Consider the following 22,593-nt stretch of genomic DNA (forward strand, 5'->3'; position numbering starts at 1 on the left):
CACTTCTGCTGGTGACAAACATAAACATTATTGAGTTCTCCACCCCCTCTCACTCATGGATTTATGGACAACCCTGCAGGATTCATGGTGTCCAGTACCCTCCAGCACTACTTCAGACATTAGTCTAGTCCATGCCACTTCATTTTGTGGCACTTGTGTGTGCTCACAGGAGGCCTACATGATACTGGGCAGATGTATCAGTTTCTTTAGCTCTTCAGTGTATGTGTAACCATTCTGCACCAGTACGATGTACACTATTGTTGCATGTGAACAAAGTGATCAGTGCTGCTAACAGACAGCTATCAAATACACACACCAAAAAAGTTGTGCATCACCTTGGTTCCTAGATTTCCAGAACCTGTACAGAAAATTGGAATAGAGATTAACATAAACATTATTTCCGCCCTTTTTATTGCTCATGAAATCTACGCATTGCATGTTGTACCACCACATAATGAGACCTTCAGAGGTGGCGGTCCAGATTTCTGTACAGATCAGTACCTCTAATACCCAGTAGCATGTCCTCTTGTATTGATGCTTGCCTGTATTTGTTGTGGCATACTATCCACAAGTTCATCAAGGCACTGTTGGTCCAGATTGTCCCATTCCTCATGGGCGATTCAGTGTAGATCCCTCAGAGAGGTTGGTGGGTCACATCATCCATAAACAGCTCTTTCCAAACTACCCCAGGCATGTTTGATAGGGTTCATGTCTGGAGAACATGCGTCCACTCTAGTCGAGCGTTGTCATTATCCTGAAAGAAGTCATTCATGATGGGGACGAGGCAAGTCATCGACAGTTCCTGTCTCTCTGTATCTCCTCCATGTCCAAACAACATTGCTTTGGTTCACTCCGAGACACCTGGACAGTTCCCTTGTTGAGAGCCCTTACTGGCACAAAGTAACATTGCAGACACGATCAAACTGCAGTATTGACTGTCTAGGCATGGTTGAACTACAGACAATATGAGCCGTGTACCTCCTTCATGGTGGGATGCCTGGAAGTGATTGGCTGTTGGATCCTCTCCATCTAATAGGCACTACTCGTGCATGGTTGTTTACATCTTTGAGTGGGTTTAGCGACATCTCTGAACAGTCAAATGGACTGTGTCTGTGATACAATATCCACAGTCAATGTCTTTCTTCAGAAGTTCTGGGAATCGGGGTGATGCAAAACTTTTTTTTATGTGTGTACATGCAAACTATTTGTAGACATTAATGTTCTGGATATCATCAATATTGGCTGAAGATTTCATGGCATGCATATAGTCCTTTATTTGAATGGTCATGGAAAAATGTTCATAAAACAAGACTACTCAAAACAATTACACGCAATTCCTTTATGTCAAATATGAGAGAAGTGGTCAAAAATGTTGTATTGCCTGTTAAAAAAAGAGAAAAATGATTTTTTGAATCATAGCAACATATACTAGTAACAGTTAACACTCAAAGAGACCTTTTTTACAGCAAGGAACAGTGAAAGGTACAGAGTAAATACTGTAGTTTTTGACAATAATTTAGCTCATGTCAAATGTAACATTAAGGAAATGTGAAGATGAAAAAGAGGAAGTATGATGAGTCCTACATCAATCTCACATTTGTTGATTCTAATGGCTCACATCTCTGTACTTTATGTTGCAAGCTACTTCCAAAAAGTTCCATGGTACCCACTAATATGCACTGACATTTAGGAATCATACACCCCAGTTGCAAAGATGAGAATGAAGAATTTGTTTAAACATAAGAAAAAACAATTATTAAGAATTCAAAAAATTATGACATGTGTGACCCATGGTGTGAATGAAAAAGCCAGAGACATTGCAAAAGTGGGTGAAGTGCATAGTATTACTGAGAATTTGATAAAACCATGTATGGCAGACATAAGACAATGTTTGCTTGATGAAAATTCTGCAGAACATTTTTATACAATGCCACTTGTGAGCAAAGCTGTTTCCACACATATACATACAATATTTTGTAGTTACTGTAGTATTTCACTTGACTTGTCCTGTATACTAATGTATTAGTTTACACTGTGTAATCAATAGGAGCAAATAAAAAGCAAATCAAATCAGATCAGCTCTCATTCTCTGACCTGAGAACTGTCTCGCACTCAAGTTACAGAAGTACTTATATCTTAACACAGAGTGTGTGAAATTTGTTTGTTCACATAAGCAAAGCAACACTATAGCTGATAGTCACAGTAACTGTCAGAAAAAATCCAAAGTCCAACCAAGAGCTGTGCCAGTTATTTTGATTTATTGTCTGCGACTTACTCATACCCCTACTGAAGTACAAAAATGTTTATTAATTAAGAATTTAGGAGGCAGCAAACAATTTACCCTTCATTCAGCCTCTTAGAATAAAATAAGTTGGTGTTTTATATAAATACCCATATGGTTTGGTTTAAAGCTATGGTACATTATAATCTTAGCCATGATGGTCCTTTTGCTTAATGGAACATATGGAACATGATGAGTGAATTAGTGAATGATTGTGTTTCTTATCTCAGGTGTATGTTATGTGGATGATTTTTTTATTTAACTGTAAAATGCTTTTATTTGTTGTCAAAATAACACAAACAATTTTCAGAACAACTGATGAATACAGATTCTGCTGCTTGGCACGACATGTTAGTGTCTGCATGCCACCACCTGATGAGTTTTCTTCATGTGAAGATCTTATGTCTAATTTGGTACTTCGTGTATGTGTATGGATCCTTGGCATCATGGCAACTTTAGGAAACACATTGGTCATTGTGTGGAGAAAGTGTTTCAGGCATCCTAATAAGGTGTGTACCATTATTCAATATATTTTTTGGGGGCATACATGGAAAGTTTTAGATTTTAGAGTCACACTGATGTTAACCACTATCTGTATTTACAACGCTTACATCAAAATATATCAAAGATGTGAACCAATCAGAACTCCATTGAGGCATGGTAGTAGAATACATCATATTAAAAATAGAGAAAAATATGAATGTGGGTTGCTGTGATGATTCACGGAGAAAAACAGGAAGGTGGTTTGCTGTGGTAATTCATATGATTAATTAAGGAAGAGAATGAGAAAGAACTATATTCACATCATTATAATAGCCCTACTGGAAGAAGTTGCAGAGCTGAAAGAACATTTTTGGGTTACAGCATGGAGTTTGTAATGATATGCCAGATCTTATAGAATGTGGTCTGGGTCATTGCTGTTTCACTACAATACTGGAGGTACAGTAGGATACCACTGTTGTTCCTTCTCACACGTGTATTTATTTATTTAGTTTCTTGAATGAACATTCCAAAGGGAACAGAATTTCATAAATATTTGTAGAAGTATTGTTTTTTAAAAAAAGCCATCTAATTCCTGCCACAAAGTTTCTCAAAAGTATTCAGAGTGAGCAAAATAAAACTAGCCCACAAAATATTTACATAAGATTGACATGGGATTGACCCTTGCTGTTGAACATCACAGAAGGTGGTGGAAATGGTCACCACTAATGTCAATGCAGTGCTGTGTTTGATATATCAAGCTGTGAGACACATGTAGCAGCTTTGCCTGAGGGATATCAGCAATAGTGTTTCCAACATTCTGTTGTAGCTCTTCAAATGTGTGAAGATTGTTTGACTATACCTGATCCATCAATATGCCCCACACATAACAATCTAGGGGAGGGAGATCAGATAATTGAGGTGGCAAGGAGATTGCACTGAGCAGTTCTCTTAGGTTGTTCGCAGATGATGCTGTAATTTACCGTCTAGTAAGGTCATCCGAAGACCAGTATCAGTTGCAAAGCGATTTAGAAAAGATTGCTGTATGGTGTGGCAGGCGGCAGTTGACGCTAAATAACGAAAAGTGTGAGGTGATCCACATGAGTTCCAAAAGAAATCCGTTGGAATTTGATTACTCGATAAATAGTACAATTCTCAAGGCTGTCAATTCAACTAAGTACCTGGGTGTTAAAATTACGAACAACTTTACTTGGAAAGACCACATAGATAATATTGTGGGGAAGGCGAGCCAAAGATAGCATTTCATTGGCAGGACACTTAGAAGATGCAACAAGTCCACTAAAGAGACAGCTTACACTACACTCGTTCGTCCTCTGTTAGAATATTGCTGTGCGGTGTGGGATCCTTACCAGGTGGGATTGACGAAGGACATCGAAAGGGTGCAAAAAAAGGGTAGCTCGTTTTGTATTATCATGTAATAGGAGAGAGAGTGTGGCAGATATGATACGCGAATTGGGATGGAAGTCATTACAGCAAAGACGTTTTTCATTGCGGCGAGATCTTTTTACGAAATTTCAGTCATCAACTTTCTCTTCCGAATGCGAAAATATTTTGTTGAGCCCAACCTACATAGGTAGGAATGAGCATCAAAATAAAATAAGAGAAATCAGAGCTCAAACAGAAAGGTTTAGGTGTTCGTTTTTCCCGCGCGCTGTTAGGGAGTGGAATAGTAGAGAGATAGTATGATTGTGGTTCGATGAACCCTCTGCCAAGCACTTAAATGTGAATTGCAGAGTAGTCATGTAGATGTAGATGTGTGCTGTTGCTCTGTATTGCTGAAAATATCCTTACAGTTGTTCCTCTTCTGTGAAATGATCCAAATAATTATGGATTACATAATTTGAGATTAGCATAACAGTATAATAAAAGAAAGAGCTGTTTTACAATACAGACACCAGACAGTGCACTTTGAACATCAGTCTAGCGATGATGCAAAGGATCTTCGAAGTACTGATGGGGGTTTTGTGATGCATGATGGCAGATGTTCTGTGAGTTCACTTTCCCTGACAGGATGAATCAAGCCTCATTTGAAGAAGTGCAAAACTGAGGATCTAAAAGTTCTGATTCCACTTCTTTCAAAAACTACCAGCAGAACACAGCACATGAAAGTTTATCTGGATGCTTTAACTCATGCACAACAGTAAATTTGTAAGAATACAGATGCAGGTCCTTTTTGCCAATGTTTTGGCACAATGATATCTTAATTCCCAGAGGCAAATGGCATTTAGATTTCATTGAACTTTGTTCTAAGCTTCTTGACTTGAGCAATGTTTTCTCATATTTGAACTCTCTTTGGATAGTTACAGATTTTATTCACTACCGAATCTATTTTGTACCATTTTGTACTAAGTTTTTTTTGTAAACTTTGCTGGAGGTTTTGCCACAACAATTACAGCCTTAAATTCCTGTGAAGAGAACTCCACACACATTTTCCATGAATTGCTTTGCATAACATTTGACAATGAACACTGTCTGTCTTATTGTGAGCACCATTTTGTGTTTCATTGAACTGGTCACTAAACACCTCTACTCCTCTCACTCACTCAAATGTAATGAAACAGCAAAATACTTTGGACAGAGCATGGTGGATATCCACATGCACAGATGTGTGGCAGCAATGAATTGTTGTATAGAAATCATGGATCCCAGCATTTTCTATGACAGTGTTCGTTAACAATTCCACATTAGTCTTGTAAATATTTTCTAGGTCACCCTATATATAAATGATGGCAGCTCAGAGCAAAGTTGCACAAATACAGCGCAATATATTCCTATGAAGCCTTAGAAGACATTGTTATTTCACAGTTGTCATCTGACTGGGTTAGAGCAAACAACAATGGCTTTGAAAATAGTTGCTCCCATCAGTTACTTGATTTTTTTGTGTAAAACACTTTACAGCTGCTCAAATTCCTTAGAAGTTATGCTTAGTTCATGGGCTGACACTAATGGCTAAAAAATAGTGTAGAGACTTTAAAAGTGGCTGTACAAATATGAATGATCAAGAGCAGAGTGGTAGTGGAGTATCCAGACTGATGAAATAATGCAACAAATCGACCAAAAACTATTGTGATTGATGATTGGTGCTCTGACTGACGAATTTCCTCATTGTTGAATGCACCATTATTTACACAATATTCACAGAAAATATAAGATACAGCAAACTATGCGTGAAGTCATTACCAAAACTGTTTGCTGACAGAAACAAAGAGCAAAATTTGTCAAACATTACCAGTTTAAGATCATTATCGACAAGATGGATATGATTTGTTTTCCCACATTGTTGTGAGTTATAAGACATAGATATCCTATAAAAATATAGAACCAAAACAACATTCAGTGCAGTGGTGCCACTAAGCTTTGCTGAAAATAAAAGAAGTTCAAACAGTTCCCTGACTCAAGCTGAAATAACAAAGCTACTAATTTCTGGGATGAAAATTATATTGTGTTGATTGATTTCATTGAATGTGGGTCAGTATTTGCATATTATGTGTACTGAAAAATTTTCACCACTCCGAGACATGCTGTCCTGAATCAATAGTGTGGGAAACTGTCACCTGGTGAAGTCCTCCGCCATAAAAATGTATGTCCACAGAGTGCTATCCATACCAATGTTAACATTCAGTATTTCTGTTAGAAACTTTCCAACTGTCTATGTTACAGCCTCAAAGCTTTACGTAGTTGGCTATTATTACCTTTTCTTGTGCTTGAAATTATGATCTGTCAGAGAAAGGTCTGAAGATGTCAAGAAACTCAAGATTTCCATTGTCAGCTGGTTCACTTCCCAGGCTGAGAACTTCTAGACTGAGGGGATGAAGAAATAAGTAAAACATTATGAGAAGTTCTGAGAACTGCATAACAGTTATGGGGAGAAGTCAAGTAGGTTTGTAGAAAACTAAAACTGTTACAAATAGCTTTTTGTGGCTAAATGGCCCTTACTTTTTAAATACATCTTGTACTGTGGGTAGAAGGCACATAACCTGTGATTCATGAAGGGCTGGTGTAAGAAAATAAAACTTTTTGTATGTTTGAATGATGATGATCATCAGAGACATTATGAAATCTTTCAAGAGCTCTTCTGATCTGTCACATTTCTGGTATATTTTTGTGATGCACATGTGGGTCTTTGGTAAAGTGACTGATACTTTGAATCAGAAACATCACTCCATCAAACTAATTGTCAAAATAACAATACTGGAAAGAGTAGATTGCTATTCATGAGTCACAGGCAGACACTATAAAAAGTAATGCTAGAAATATTCAGCTTTCAGACTAAGTCCTTCATAAGCTGTAGAAAACAACACATACATGCATAGCCACTGTTGTCTCCTCCCAGCTGGGTTGGGAATTTTCTCTGCCCAGGGACGGGTGTTTGTGTTGTCCTCATCATTGTATCATCATCTTCATCATTCGTGACAGTGGCTAGATTGGATTTTGAAAGAAATTGCACTGTCAAAATATTGGGCACTTTGTACGAGAGCTGATGACCATGCAGTTGAGCACCCCACAAACCAATCATCATCATCATCATCATCATCATCATCATCATCACTGTTGTCTCCAGGCACTAAGTCCTGATTTTGACAGCGTATGAGATGAGTACAATCTAGCTCAGGTGATAATGGAGATTTGAGAGATTTGTGGGGTGGGCAGGGGTTGGAGGAAATGCTAGTGCTGTTTGTGGGAGCCTGCAAGGATGTGGTTGGGGAGAATAGAGCTATTTGGTGCTTCATCAAGGGGGAGGGGTGAAGAAGGGGATTTGTGCAAAGGGGAGAGGAGACAAGAGGGAAATAGAGAAGAGGGTGTGCTGGTGAGATAGAAGTTGTGTGTAGTACTGGAGTGAGGATAGACAAGGGGACTAGTGAAGGTTGAAGCCAAGAGGTTATGGGAATGAAGGATATGTTGCTGGAAGAGTTCCTACTTGCTCATTTCATAAAAGCTGGTGTTGATGGGAAGAAACCAAATGGCACAGGCTGTGAAGCATTAATTGAAATAACACATATAATGGAGGGTTCCATGCTCAGCAATTGGATGGCCCAACTGTCACTTAGACAGAGTTTGGCAGTGAGCATTCATGCAAACATACAATCTAATAGTTGTTATGCCCATGTAGAATGCAGCACAGTGGTTTCAGCTAAGCTCATAGATAACATGGCTACTTTCACAGGTGGCCTTGCCTTTCATCATGTAGGAGGTGCTTGTAACAGGTCTGCAGTACTGGGTGCTGAGAAGATGTATGGGACCAGTTTTGCATCTACATCTGATGTAGGGATATGAACCATGAGGCAGGGATGGAGGATGCAGGGATGTTGTGGTGACAGAACAGAACTGTTAGGTGCATCATCAGGAGGCAGTGCCACAGGAAGTTGGGGGGGGGGGGGGAGGAAGGGGGAAAAGGAGGAAAAGGAGAGAGGAAATAAGAGGGAAGTAGAGAAGAGACAAGTGCATTGGTGGGCTAAAAGATGTGTAGCACTGGAGTGAGCTGGGAAGGGAATAGGCAGGTGGAGGACAGGGACTAGCAAAGTATACTGCAGGGGTTGGGTGGGCAGCAGAATACCACTGTGGGAGGGGTGGGGAAGATATTTCTCATTTAAGGCCATGATGAGAATAATTGAAAACCTGATGGAGAACGAGAGTCAGGGATGCTTCTAGTTACAAGAGGTCACTCCTTCAAGACCAGACTGAGTGTATGGGGTTGGTAGATAACTGGGGGAGGGACAAAGGCACGGAGATCTATTTTTGGACAAGTGTAGGAGAGTAATTTCGTTCTGTGAAGGCCTCAATGAAATCATTGGCATATGCAAAGAGGAAGCGCATGTTGCTACAGATGCAATGGCCATGGGTGTCTAGCTGTATGTAAAAGACTTGGGGTGTGAAACAGGTGGAAGCTGTTGAAGTGGAGGTATTTTTGTTTTTGGTAGGGTTGGTGTAGCAGGGATAGTGAGGTTGCCATCCTTGAGGTAAAGTTACCTGCAGACGGAGAGAATTCAAAATACATGTGCTGGGTATTGTGAGTGTCAATCACCAGTGTGGCTGGGCTGAGAACAGGTGACTGCAGGTGCAGGGCACAGCACTGTGAACGCATATAATAACACTGCTGTGAAAGTAGTGGGGGGTGCAATGTGGCCTCAGGGGCATAACTGGAAGATGGTAGCAGCAGAGGCAAAATCTCTGCATTGAGCATTGACTACATGATAAGTAGAGGCGCAGGGGTGTAGCATTCTGGGTGCTTGGGGTGCTGTCACTGACCAGTGGGTTGGGAGCAGTACCAGCATACCATGATTGCTTTCCTGCAGTATTCTCATCCATAGTGTGATAGGTCAGTGACCTGAGGCTTCAATTGTAGGGGTGCTTAACATGCTGTCGGTGATGGTGTTGGTGACAGAGATGCTGGTATTAGCAGTGGTGTACATTTGCGTGGTTTCAATGAAGCCCTGTTGAGGAGTGTGAGATCATACAGTATGTATGTGGAAATTCACCCAATCAATTGAAATGCTGGTAAAGGTGCTGTAAAGATGCAGGTAAACATAATGGATTCTTATTCAGGACCAGGACCTGGTGGGGCCTGGAGCAGTGCAGGTTAAGTGGGTGCTGGTGGCTATCGACTGGCGCATAATGTGAGTGCATGATGCAAGACTACTGTGAATTTATGCCCTGCATTTGCTGTGGCGCTGGGGAACAGTGGAAGACATGCAAGTCATGCAGTCCTGCTAGCTGGCAACTTGGGGATAACATGAGCTATGGCCAGAGGCCCAGAAATACCAACGATAGGGCAGCGGTCCACTTGCTGTTGTGGCACGCAAGAGTGGCCTTTAAGGTATAGTGGAACTGTCCCACCATGCTGTTCGTAGCTGGATGCTAGCTTAATGTCTGGTGCATATCAGTCCTACAGAGGTCTGTCATTGCACAAAAAAGGACAGTTGTAAATTGGTGAATTCAAGCAGTAGCATTGCCTCAGAACAGCTGGTGGATCTGCCCACCATGGTGAGGTTGTAGCAGCAGCTGTCAGACAGATAGAGGGCTGATGATGTCCACATGAATGTGAACAAAGTGGTGCCAGATGTCTGGGAAGGCAGTGATGGGTGTGTGTACATGGTGGGCAATCTTGGTGTGCTGACAGGTGAGACAGGTGTAAACCCAGGAACTGCAATCCCTCTGAATATCTGGCCACATGAAATGCCTAGTCATGAGAGTGGTAGATGCATGCATGCTGGGGTGTGCTAGGTTGTATACCAGTTGAATGTGGCCTTGTGGAAGGCAGCAGACATGATGGCCGTGGTGATATATCACACCAGATATTGCTGTCTGAGGTGGAAGTCAACGTACATTGAAGGCAGAGTCTGGAAAGGGTGAGTTCCAGGTTGTGCTCATGAACAGTGCTAAGTGCCTTGTAATCCAGGGATAATGTGATGGTGCATGTATAGCTAAGGTAGACAGCAATGATATTGTCAATTCTGGCACCATGATGTATATCAGTAGTAGATTCTGAAATGGATGACAGCTGATAGATTTGATGTGGGGAGCACTGTCATTATCTTTCAAAATGTGAAACATGATACACTTGTGGTCAGTGAGGACCATGAAGTGACAAGCCTCCACTGACAGCCAGCCAAAAACCTTTGATTGCCTCATAGATGTTGAGTATTATCTGTTTTTTGTGCTCCATTACCAGTGAGTGGCAGAGAGCTTGCTGGAGAAGAAAACGAGTGGCTGCCAGGTGTTGCTGACATGCAATTCCGGGAAAGTGCTGATGGCCATCTGAATGGATTACAAGATGTCAAGCAGCGCAGTAGCATAGTGTTGGGAAGCAGGGTAGCATCTGTCAAGCTACACTTGGCTGCAGAGAAGCTGTCTTTGATCTTCTCCTTTGTTTTGGTGCTGTGTAGGGCAGCAAAGTGTCATCCAGGAAATGATGCCACATTTGGGCAACGTTATGGAGGTCAAAAATTATAAAAGTGCTCTTTAGAGCATCATGATGATGGTGGTCCATGGGTGTGGTGAGAATCTGTGTGAAAACCTTGGTGTAGTCGATCATGCTGAAGATTGTAGCCCCAGACAGCATTTTGTTGTACTCATAATTTCATAGTAGGGCCACCGGGTACTGGGCATGGGTGGTATGAACGTTTAGCTTCTGGTAATCATCATATGGGTGCCAAGACCCAACGTTTTTTCTTGGAAAGATGAAGGGTAGGTGCTCAAAGGCTCTTCAAAGAATCCAGCATGCCAGCAGCAAGCAGCTCATCAGACTCAGCATTGGCAGTCTTGAGTGTGGCCAGTGTAAGTGCCATATCAGCACTGCAGTGATGGGTTGTCGGGGGATGGTGTCAATGTAGTTGACAGCTGAATGACAGACTTCTCAAGGCACACTGCACAAGTGTGTGAGAGAAGGAAATTGTGCCAGGAGTTGAGCATATGGGCTAGGATATGCCACCTGCTTCACATCAAAGAAAACTGTGGAACAAATGGTGTACTTCATTGGTCTCCCAGTACATCAGGAAGCAGGTGGTAGTGCTGAATGAAGTTCACTCTAATAATGGGATCAGTTATGTCAGCGACAGTGAAAGGACAAGGGAGGTCCTACTGTAGGCTGAGGTCAAGGGCATGATGATGATTATGGGATTGTTGAGTTATTTACTGCCATCAAGAGGATACCTGAGGCAGTGCCAGAGTCCTGTTCAAGCCACTGCAGGAAGATAGACATCTTGGAGCCAGTAAAGGTCAGGAATGGTGTGGAGGAGCAAGCAGCAGGGTGTACCTGATCACTGTGGCTATTAGCATTTGGGTGCCAAGTGCATGGTTTGCAGCATATGGACTGCAGCACAATTGGTATCAGCAGAGGGTAGCGTGGTGACAGGTTTTGGCAAAGTGGCTGGAGCTGCAGCAGTGGTAGCCATTGTTGTTTCAGTGTCTGACACTGCCTGGGCAGTGGCAGTTGGAACTGAGGTGGTCCACACATTGCCATGTGAACGCTGAGGTGTGCAAGAATGGCATATACTCTCAATTGCTGGGCACTGTGCTGTGGGCCAGCTCGGAGGCGAGCAGCTGGTGATGTCATTAGTGGCAAGGTGAGAGACAGCACAGGTTGATGGAGTGGTTTAGGCAAGCTGGGACAGATGTCAGCAACTTGAGACCAGGAAGAATGGCAGCAGGGACCTGTGCAGACTTCAGTATGGAGCTAGCCTGCTGGTGACCACATCGCTGTTGGGTCACCACTGTAGAAATGTTTCCTTACCTAACTTACAAAATTAATTATGGAAGTGTAAAATAGGGCCTGATAGCTATCACACAAAGATTAGTTTCCACACATGGTTAAGGACGCAACACATTCATTATAATGACTAAACAGCTACAAATGAAATACGAAGTGGTCTTAGTATTAATATTTGTTGGGGTAAGTCACTTTCAGATGTGATGGTGCTAAGTGAAAGGAGGGAGGTACGATAGGAATAATGAACAACAAATAAAGACTCTACATTGTCCAGAGTATCCACCAGCACAACACAGATTTTTCTAATGTGAAGTATGGAATTAATAGTCCCTCATTGGAGAAATGGGTAAGGAAAGATCCAAACAAAAAATACTTGGGTATCACATGGATGTACTTTATTATTACCTTTATTACCAATTCTATGTCATTCACCAGCCACAGCTGGACAGACAGCATCAAGATACAACATTATCAAAATACATGAATACAACTCTACTATGATGGTAATTTAATACTGCAAGACATATTTATGTTATAAATTAGATTACAATACCATCACAACAATAAAATAAATAAAAGTATATAATGAAATTAAATATAATGGGTGCTGTTGGAATCATGGAACTGAGCTGCAGCTCAAGTAAACACTATGCTATTACTAGAAAAGAATTCTTCAATATTGTAGAAGGGTTGCTCTTTTAGCTTACACAAAATAGTAGTTTTAAACTGCCCCCATGGTAAAGACTGAATTTCATCAGGTAGAGCATTAAACAATTTTCGGGCCACCATTGGGAAGCTGGTTTGTGTCTTTGCTAATTGAATACCTTGGCATGTCAATACTGTCTTTGTTGTGAGTGCTGTATTTGTGAACTTGATTTCTCTTTCTGTAGATATCATGGTTTCTCTTTATGTGGAAAAGGCAGTTCAATATATACTGGCTGTAAACTGTGAGAACTCCTAACCTGGTGAAAATTGGTTTACAGTGGTCTGTCTTTTTGCTTGAAGTAATCATCCTCATAGCTTTCTTTTGCAGTAAAAGCACATTCTTGCAGCCTGCAGAATGGCCCCAAAACAACAGCCCATAACTGATGTGGCTGTGGGACCTTGCATAGTACACGGTTATCTGGTGCTATAGTTTCCTCAAGAGGACATGTTTGGTGTACTGTTGCCAAGTTAATTTGGTATCAATGAGAAAGCCCAGAAGTTTAACATGTGCTACGTTACCCAGTGCTCCAGTATTTCTGAGGCTGCATATCATCCTCTGAGTTTTGTCTTCATCACTTTTTATTTTGTTCATGATAAACCAGGTCTTGGCTTCATTGAACAAGACTTCTGCTTGTTGGACTGCTTGTTCAACATTCTCTCCTTTGAGAACAAGGTTGTATCATCCACAAACTGCAAAGTGTGCCAATTGGAGCTTATGTCATTCACAAAGATAAGGAACAGCGGGGGCCCTCTTACAGATCCCTGTGGCACACCATGCTGTAGCTTCTTCTCACCTGAGTCACCTCCTTGCACAGAGACAGTCTGTTGTCTGTTTCTCAGGTAGGATTCAAGAGTTTGCAGGGTGGATCCCCTTATACCATATGTTTTTAGCTTTCTGAGCAGGGCCTTATGTGGGATGCAGTCAAATGCCTTACTAACGTCACAGAATACTAGAGCTATAGACTCTTTGTCTTCAAAACCCTGACTTACTTTTGTAACTAAGTCAAGTACAGCTGTTGTTGTTGACCTGCCCTTCCAAAAGCCATGTTGTGCATCATAAAAGAGACTACTTCCTTCAAAGTAACTTAATAGTTGTTCTTTCATTATCGACGCCATTACCTTCGCTAGTACTGGCATTATAGATATGGGCCTGTAGCTTGACACTTCATGTGGACTGCCTTTTCTGTAAAAAGGCACTGTGCGTGGTGCTTTCAGGAAGTCTGGAAATTCCCCTGCACAGAGGCTTTTATTTATTACTACTTTTAATGGCTGTGCAATTTCACTGATTATAGTTTTTAACGTAGTACAGGGCATGCCATAAATATCAGGGCTCCCTGAAGATTTGTAGCTTTTTACAATTCTTATTGCTTCTTTTGGATACACAGTCTTCCACATTACCATGCTGCATTTATTCTCAAATTTCACAGCAGCTGCAGGATCTATTCCAAAGTCAGGAATTTCATCTACTGTGTTTTCCATTATTTTTATAAAATAGTCATCAAACTCATTTGGCCTGCAAGAATTAGAGCAAGAGGTGGGCTTTTTTCTGTGCTCATTAACCAGATCCCATGCTGCTTTACAAGGATTGTGAGCTTCTTCAATAAATCTGGCATTGCTTTCCTTCTTTACTTTTTCTACTTCCTTTCTGTAGATCCTTTTGGTCTGTAAATAACTAGAGTACAGTCTATCCTTAAAATCTATATCTTTAGGAGCTTTGACCTTGTCATTTAGTATTTGGACAATACATTTTATTTTGGCTAGACTAGGAGTATACCATGTCTTTACTTTGTTAGTTTTTTGTCTACATTTTAATTTAACATTAGAGTATCCCTTGGGTTTTAATGGAAAATGTCCATCAAATTTCACTTTTGTGATTGAATGCAGAATTTGGTGTCAATTCATCAATTATTTGGTGCCAATCTATGGAATACACTGTAGTTTTGAAATCATCTAAGCTTTTCTTTGTAATAACTCTATTTCTGAATACATAATTTGAATGCCAGCTGGCAATTTGTTGTGTACTTACTGAGTTTGTCCATAACTTCATGATTACTGGATGGTGATATCCTAGTATAGGGTCCACCACACTTACTTTGTAGTCCAAACTATTTATGTTTGTCACAATTGTGTCAACACAAATAGCTCCTCTTGTTGGTAGAGAGTTTCCTACGAATAGCCCATAGCTCCTTACTAAGTTCATTAAAGCTATTTCTTTATCATTACCTTCTCCAATATGAATGTTGAAGTCTCCACATAAAGCAATTTTTGTCCCTAAGTGCACTAGATGACACAGACAGCTTTCCAATTGATTGAGGAAATTTTCGAAATTTCCATCTGGGGAATGGTACACAGAAACAACAATTAAGTTGGCATCTGACACTCCTGAAGCAGCAAATTCTTATTGGCTCTGAGTTTACTATTTACATACACAGCCACACCACCATTGATAGTAATTTCTCTACACCATGCATTCACCTTTTCTAAATATTCAATGTTTCTTTAGTATTCAGTTTCTGGTTGGGCTAGCCAGTGTTCACATATACATAATACATCAGGTCTCTCTTCATCAACAAAAAGTGATAATGTATCAAGTTTTGTTCTGAGCACTGCACTTTTTCACTCGCTATAACTAAGACAGCATCTTCTTCAGTGACATCATTTCCTTTTTCACTGGAATGTTCTTGGCCTTGGGAGTTTATTGCACTGGTGCACTGGGCATCCTCTGGAATAAAAAATGTTTTATCACAATGTTCTTCAGCCATATACTGTTGTCCATTATTCTATCTTTTAGGTCAAAATCAACACCAATTTTGAAGCTATTATTTATTCCATTTGTTTCCAGTTTTTCAACTGTAAAATTGTTGTGATTTGGGAAAGTGTTCTGTAAGAAGTTAGTTATAGTTTCAGCTGTGGTGCCGCATCTTAGTTTGCATAGGTGGAACCATGGTTTTTTATCACCACACAGCATTCCTTTTTCACTGCCAATACCTATTATGGCTTTAATTCTGTTTTCAGTACTGGCACTCACAAACGTTTGTATAGTGACCCTCAAACACCATTCACCAGATTTTCCATTTTGTAGCACAGTCTTGTAAGATGTTTTGTTTTCTTTTTCTGTGTCTTCAGTGGTTTTGGCCAGTTCATTTTCTTGTTTCACTATAGTCAAATTTCTTCTGCCTCTTCGCTTGTTTTTCACTTCACTGTATTGATGCCGTCTGAAGAGTTTTCATCCATCAGATTGTCTACGTCTATATTTGGTTTGTTTTGAATTTGGGGTTGAGTTTCACTGACACACTCATTGTTTACATTTCTACTAAATGCCAGTCTAGCAATGTTTGGGTCTTCAACATTATTTCTCACTGGAAAATTACCACTTGATGAATTTGCATGCTTTTTGCTGCTGTTTTGATTGGTGATGGTGGTAGGTGCTGCTTCTCTGACACACTCCAGACCTGTATTTGAACTTTTCCCCAGATCAGCGATGTTTATTTCTTTATTTCCAGCTATAATACGTGGCCTGTTGTTTTCTACATCCTCTGCACACTGTCTTGCTGTTTTTCTCGATGATTAAGATACTTCTTCACTTTGTGGTACCAATATTTCTAACTTAGAGTTTGCGGCAATCACAGTGTCTAGTTTTTCTTTTATTTGTTTGTTATCACTGGTAAGTTTTTTCACAATCTGCATAAGATTACTCAGTGATGCAACTAGATCAACACTGCGTTGCTGTGTAGAGTACAAGATTTGTTCATGTTTTGCTGTATTAATGTCTTCTGAGATTTTGTCAGCTAACCCAACTTCACAGTTGTCACAAACGTATTTTAAGCGACCTTTTGAGCACTTTAGAATGTGAACATCACTCTTGGTGAGCCCCAAACATTCCATGTGAAACGATTTTCCACACAAAACACTGAATTCCTTATTTTTAACCTTTTTCTCGCACTTAGCACAAAGCATGCTTTCACAGGACGCTATCTTTCCAAAGTGATAGGCAGAACTTGGAAGTCAGGCAGTGCCCATGTGGGCACTAACACTCACCAATCGGAATGTCTTGTCGAGTGAAACACTGTGGATTTTGTGGTAGGTGTGGAGAAAATGCAGATGAGTTTTAAATTTTATGACAAAAAGTCTTGGTACAGAGTGTGTTATCACAGAGTATGTCCTTAGCATGCGAGGCCAGAGTTGATGTTGATGCTGGAGAAGACCAGGACAGAATGAAATTAGGTTGGTGGAAGCCTTGCTATCAACCAAACTATTGTCCTGCACTGGTAGCAGAGATGGTAATAAGCTGGTATCGAATCACATGATGGAATCAGCAGCTTGAGGTGGAAGTGAGCACATGAAGACAGAAAGCTGCTGCCTTAGTAGATGTTCTTAGTGTGCCATAAATGTACAGGACTGCTAAGACCTGTGTGCAGCAAAAGGCTGCCACAGTAATAAAAATTTACAGTCCTTATAAATAGTTTGGTGACAGGAAGTTAAGCTACTGCAGAGGTGAAGTATTCAAGAGGTGGAAAGATATACCAAGGAGTATATGTAACACAAAGCCTGAAGGTTCACGCTAATTAGAGAGATATTTCATGTTTTATGTGTGATTTATCTTTATTTATAGCAATGCAGACTTATTTGCAGGTAATGATTTTCAGCTGGAACTATTCCATCCACAAAGAAATTCCATGTTTCCCTCTCACAGATTGAAATTGCTTCCTTCCTCTTTTAAAGCTCCAGTTTAGTATTTCTAAAAACAAACTGCACTCCATACATGTGCATAACTACTACTTTTCAATAACAAAATTTTTAGATGATGCTAGTATTTTCTGTACTGAATAATGAAAGTGGGTGCTGGGGGCTCTATATTGACATTTCTTTAGGTATTTCAGGTTATATACTATGTGTCTCAATTATATCACTCATCTTTAAGAAATATTGTAGCTCGGTTACTCTCATAAGTCTAAATAATGGTTCAATTAGTTCATAAATGAGATACTAAAGTTGTGTTTCTACTTTAAATATTTGACAGATATCAGTGACTGTGCAAATGTCAACAAATCTGATGTTAATTTAGAAACATTATGAAAGAGTAGAAAGTACTGTTATAGTAGCATATCATCTCACCTTCTCCATTCTCAGCCTTTTTGGTCCTAAAATAATTATTAAAGCTGTAATTAAATAAACAAGCATATTATTTTTTGGATATATTATTTACATATAACACATCCTTTTGTGTTACATTTATTCCTGGGTACCAAGGAAAACATTTCTCATGACAACTGCTTTGGTATTTTCAGGTTCATTCGTTCCTTATCACCAATCTTGCTATAGGAGATTTATTAATGGGAGTTTACCTTCTCATAATTGGAAGTGCTGATACTTACTACCGTGGAGTTTATTCCGTTCATGATCGTGACTGGAGAAGTAGTGGATTGTGTCATACTGCAGGATTTCTTAGCACCTTCTCTAGTGAATTCTCAGTGTATACACTCACTGGTTGGTTTCTTGAAATGGTTGATATTTTTTCTCTGTATAACTATTTAATTTATATATTTAACTTATTTATGTCATGTAACTGTTTTTCATAATATTTCTTGCACCTGAAAGTTAAATTAATGATCCATTTGGTACAACAGGCCTGACAGACACAGCTGACTTTCTTTTCTTTTCTTTCTTTTTTTTGCAAGCAAAATAAACCAGAGGTAATCATTTTGAATAATTCAACAAAAGATCAAATTTGTGATGCTTACAGTATGCCATAGAAATGGGTCACAGAAGGATATCAAACTAATGTCAAAAAAAGTCATAACACAATCTGCATATTCCATGCAAATTTGATCTATTAGCCTTACATCAATGCATTTCTTCTGCTAATTCTGAGTGCATGGCTGTAATACTATCAGCATAAAAAGACCTTAAAACTAATTTTTTCCTAATTTTACTGCTTAATAAAATTATGTCTTGAAAACTGAAACTTTGGTAGTGGTTTAAAATTTTTGGTCCTCTCTACTTTGTTACATTTCTGGTTGATAAATGACTTTTTTGGTATCCAGTTTTTAATTAATCTTTCTGCACTGAAGGTAATTGATTACATTTAGGGCACAAAAATTGGTTAACTGAAATAAAAGGCAATTTCGAATCTGTGCCTTTCAGGTGCATTGTGTCGGAACTCAGGAATCTCAGTGTTGTGCTTGTGACCTCCTGATCATAGATTTACAGTTTCCTTTTTTAAAAAATGTAACCCTTTTTTCTATAAACATTGTTCTTTAAAGTTGATTTCAGCTCCAAATATAAGTATTTTGACAGAAACTCTTTCTCCAGTAGTCTTCTTTTTCTCTGTTTTTGAAATATTTCATTTGTTCAATCTTCTTTTCATTTTGTAAATAGTAAGTACTAACATTAGTTTCTAATGAATACAGACATTGTGTACCCATCTCTTCTATCTATCTGAATTATGCAGAAACTACAACTTGTAATCAGTATCTCCATTTCTTTTTGTTAGGAGGGAAGGGATATTATTTGAAATCATACTGTATGATATTTTACTTCACCGCTTCAGTTATCAATTTATTGTCTCCAGCTTGTAAACATTTTTTACTTATGTTACATACTGTTGTTACTGAGAATATATCCGAATGTAAAAAAAAAAATGCTTTTTTGTTACATTTTATTGATGATAATTGACTATGATTAACATAATATCTTCCTAAGTGCAAAGACAATTCACAGAGAATTTACTTATAGAACTTTTCAGTGTAGTTGACACTATTTCTTCTCTTACAGTTATTGCTTTGGATAGATTCTTGGTGATACTATTTCCATTTCATGTGAGGACAATGAAAATGACAAAAACCCGAATATTGATAGCAGGAGGATGGTTGGGTGCTGCATTTTTATCAGGTCTTCCGTTTATACACATCAGCTATTTTAAGTGAGTGTCTTTTATGTAAAATTATTTTATTTCCAAATTTGTCAGTCATTCTTTCATTGAGTCATTTTTTTATTTAATATCACATTTTGTATCTAATAAGCACAAAACTAATGTATTTAATTACCAGTTTTTGGCTCTAGAATTATGTTAATGAAACAGTTCACTAAATATGATGTCATTAATGGGTCTTACTGCCAGTGAATTAATTTCAGTTGGAACACACACACTTTTCAATGCTGCTCCTAAAAAGCACCGTATTATAAGTGCAAATTGTGAAAAATACCAGTACTGTAGACATAGAGTAACAAATTTGATGGTTCCATGCGTAATCTGATTCTATGGTTTCATCAAGATCCAAGCATTATTATGTTAGATTGTACAGAGAGGCCATAGAAATTCAAATTCACTAATACAAAATTAATTGAAAAGAAGAACAACGGAAATGAGACAAGTTGTGGTCTGTATTGGGAAATGAAGCAAACAGCACCAACTCTTCCCCATGAAAAGCTCCATAACCAACGCCATTGTGACTATGTGATGTCAGTCAGTGGTCTGATGATGTCACAACTTAACTGCTGTGTGAATATGTACAAACAGCTCAGCTTCCTGACCTTGTTCAAGTTTGAAATTACAGTTTGAATCTTCAGAGGCTCTGAAGAGATGTCTAGCATTAGGAGATGAACATTGTCATGAAAATATGCCTTGGACCAGAGCCTGATGTCCATAAAATGAAATTCACAAAGCCCATAAATACTGGGTTTAAACACCTATATTGTATGTCCACATATTACTGTCTTTAAGGGGTTCACTCTTAATAGTCATGTGATAAAATTCTTCAGAAACTACTAATGACCATGACGACAGATAAGGCCAAGACATAGTGTTGGCTAAACAATTTCATGAAAAGTGTTTGGTGTTCTTTTTTGTTTTATCCATTTTAAGAAGGTTGGTGTGTCAATTATCAATACTTGTAATCATATCAATGGTTAAGATAATGAAATGATATCACATTGTAACTGTTTAGTCTCCAAACCATCTTTGATATTAATAACATTAAACTATAATGCATTTTACAGTTGCTTCTCATTCTGCGCAGGAATTTTTATGGAAGATCTGGAGTTTGCCTTGCACTTCACATAACACCACAGAAATATAATGGATGGGAATATTCAGTGTTTGTATTCCTCTGTAAGTATGTAAGGAGACTTTGGTCTTTATTTAGAATATTATCTCTGTTATTTAATCCATTTTGTGTGACTTTGACTCTGTATTATGGCAAGAACCAGTAAGGTATTATGGCTTATGGTAAGTTGAAATTAATTGCTATATAAGAAAACACACACACAGAAAGAAACTTCCACATGGGTAAAATATATTAAAAACAAAGATTCCAAGACTTACCAAGCGGAAAAGCGCCGGCAGACAGGCACAATGAACAAAACACACAAACACACACACACACAGAATTACTAGCTTTCGCAACCGATGGTTGCTTCTTCAGGAAGGAGAGGGAAAGACGAAAGGATGTGGGTTTTAAGGGAGAGGGTAAGGAGTCATTCCAATCCCGGGAGCGGAAAGACTTCCCTTAGGGGAAAAAAAGGACAGGTGTACACTCGCACACACACACACACACACACACACACACACACACACATCCATCCGCATGCGGGTGTACACCTGTCCTTTGTTCCCCTAAGGGAAGTCTTTCCGCTCCCGGGATTGGAATGACTCCTTACCCTCTCCCTTAAAATCCACATCCTTTCGTCTTTCCCTCTCCTTCCTGAAGAAGCAACCATCGGTTGCGAAAGCTAGAAATTCTGTGTGTGTGTTTGTGTGTTTTGTTCATTGTGCCTGTCTGCCGGCGCTTTCCCGCTTGGTAAGTCTTGGAATCTTTGTTTTTAATATATTTTTCCCATGTGGAAGTTTCTTTCTATTTTATTTCCATCATATTTTTTGTATGATAAAACCACACCCACACTGCAGACTGACACATCAATTTCTAGCATCTGTTGTTTGGGGAGCATGTACATCGCTAAACAGGATACCAATTTGAGTCAGTTGTGTAGCAATGTGAAAGCCATGTCGCCACTATAATGCTCTCTGAAACTCTATCCCTTTCTTTAGCTGTGCTTAAAAGAATAAGAAACATCTGTACTTTATGTTGTCCATAAACAGTTGCTACTCCTGCAAATTGTGGGGTTTAGGAGTTTTCTCTATGGGTGTGAGATGGTGACTGATTTCTTTTACTCCATCTTTACTTGTGATTTGGCCCACATATTGGTAACAAAAGCTGCACTTCCTCACATTTTATGCCTGTTTCCCCTAACTGATGGAACAAGACACTTAAATTGTCCATGTGCTCCTCTCTGTTTGTGCAAGTAATAATTACACTCTGAGATAAAAAGAATGATGCTCCGTGGTGTTATGCAAATTGATATTCTTACAAGTATTATGGAAAACACAAAATTGCAATCTTTGGTTGCTGATGGGTGAAGCTGTGATGCTGCAGTGCAATTCCACTATGCACCTGGCAAGGGTAGTAAACAGGGAACATGTTGATACTGGGGCATAAAGTCTTTGCTAATTTCATTTAATGTACATGGTTTGGCAGTAACTGTGCCTTGTAGACAGGTGAACAATATATGCAGATGTCAGCATTTGAGGTAGGATGTGCAGCTGGGCTCAAAGAAGCCAGTTGCAGTAATCAGCATGTTGCTGAACATTTGAATAAGAGTGATGCTACTATTCAACGATGTTGGTAGGATGTGTGAACCATGACTGAATGGGGCATCAAGATGGATGCTATTGACCTAGAGAGATGACTGAACATGAGGACCAAGCAATCATCAGAAAGACACTCAGAGCTGAACAAGCAGTCATCGTACAGGGAGTCAGAACTCCAGATTCATTATTATCATTGATCCAACATATAACTGGTGCTTCAGAGATCACAAGGACCTTTCATAGGTGGCTCACAAA

At 39.3% G+C, this 22,593-nt stretch overlaps 1 protein-coding gene across 1 annotated transcript in view; it reads left to right on the forward strand.

Annotated features, from left to right (window-relative positions):
• Positions 1-22,593, forward strand: part of LOC126330497 (G-protein coupled receptor GRL101-like) — a 643,973-nt gene that overhangs the window by 575,563 nt on the left and 45,817 nt on the right. Inside the window, exons 22-25 of the mRNA XM_049996361.1 lie at positions 2,592-2,790; positions 17,981-18,179; positions 19,467-19,614; positions 20,711-20,802. Of these exons, the coding sequence (XP_049852318.1) occupies positions 2,592-2,790; positions 17,981-18,179; positions 19,467-19,614; positions 20,711-20,802 (638 nt within the window). The remainder of the gene's footprint in view (positions 1-2,591; positions 2,791-17,980; positions 18,180-19,466; positions 19,615-20,710; positions 20,803-22,593) is intronic.

The sequence above is a fragment of the Schistocerca gregaria genome, chromosome 2 (genome assembly GCF_023897955.1).
Source record: "Schistocerca gregaria isolate iqSchGreg1 chromosome 2, iqSchGreg1.2, whole genome shotgun sequence".
In the NCBI taxonomy this organism is placed as follows: Eukaryota; Metazoa; Arthropoda; class Insecta; order Orthoptera; family Acrididae; genus Schistocerca; species Schistocerca gregaria.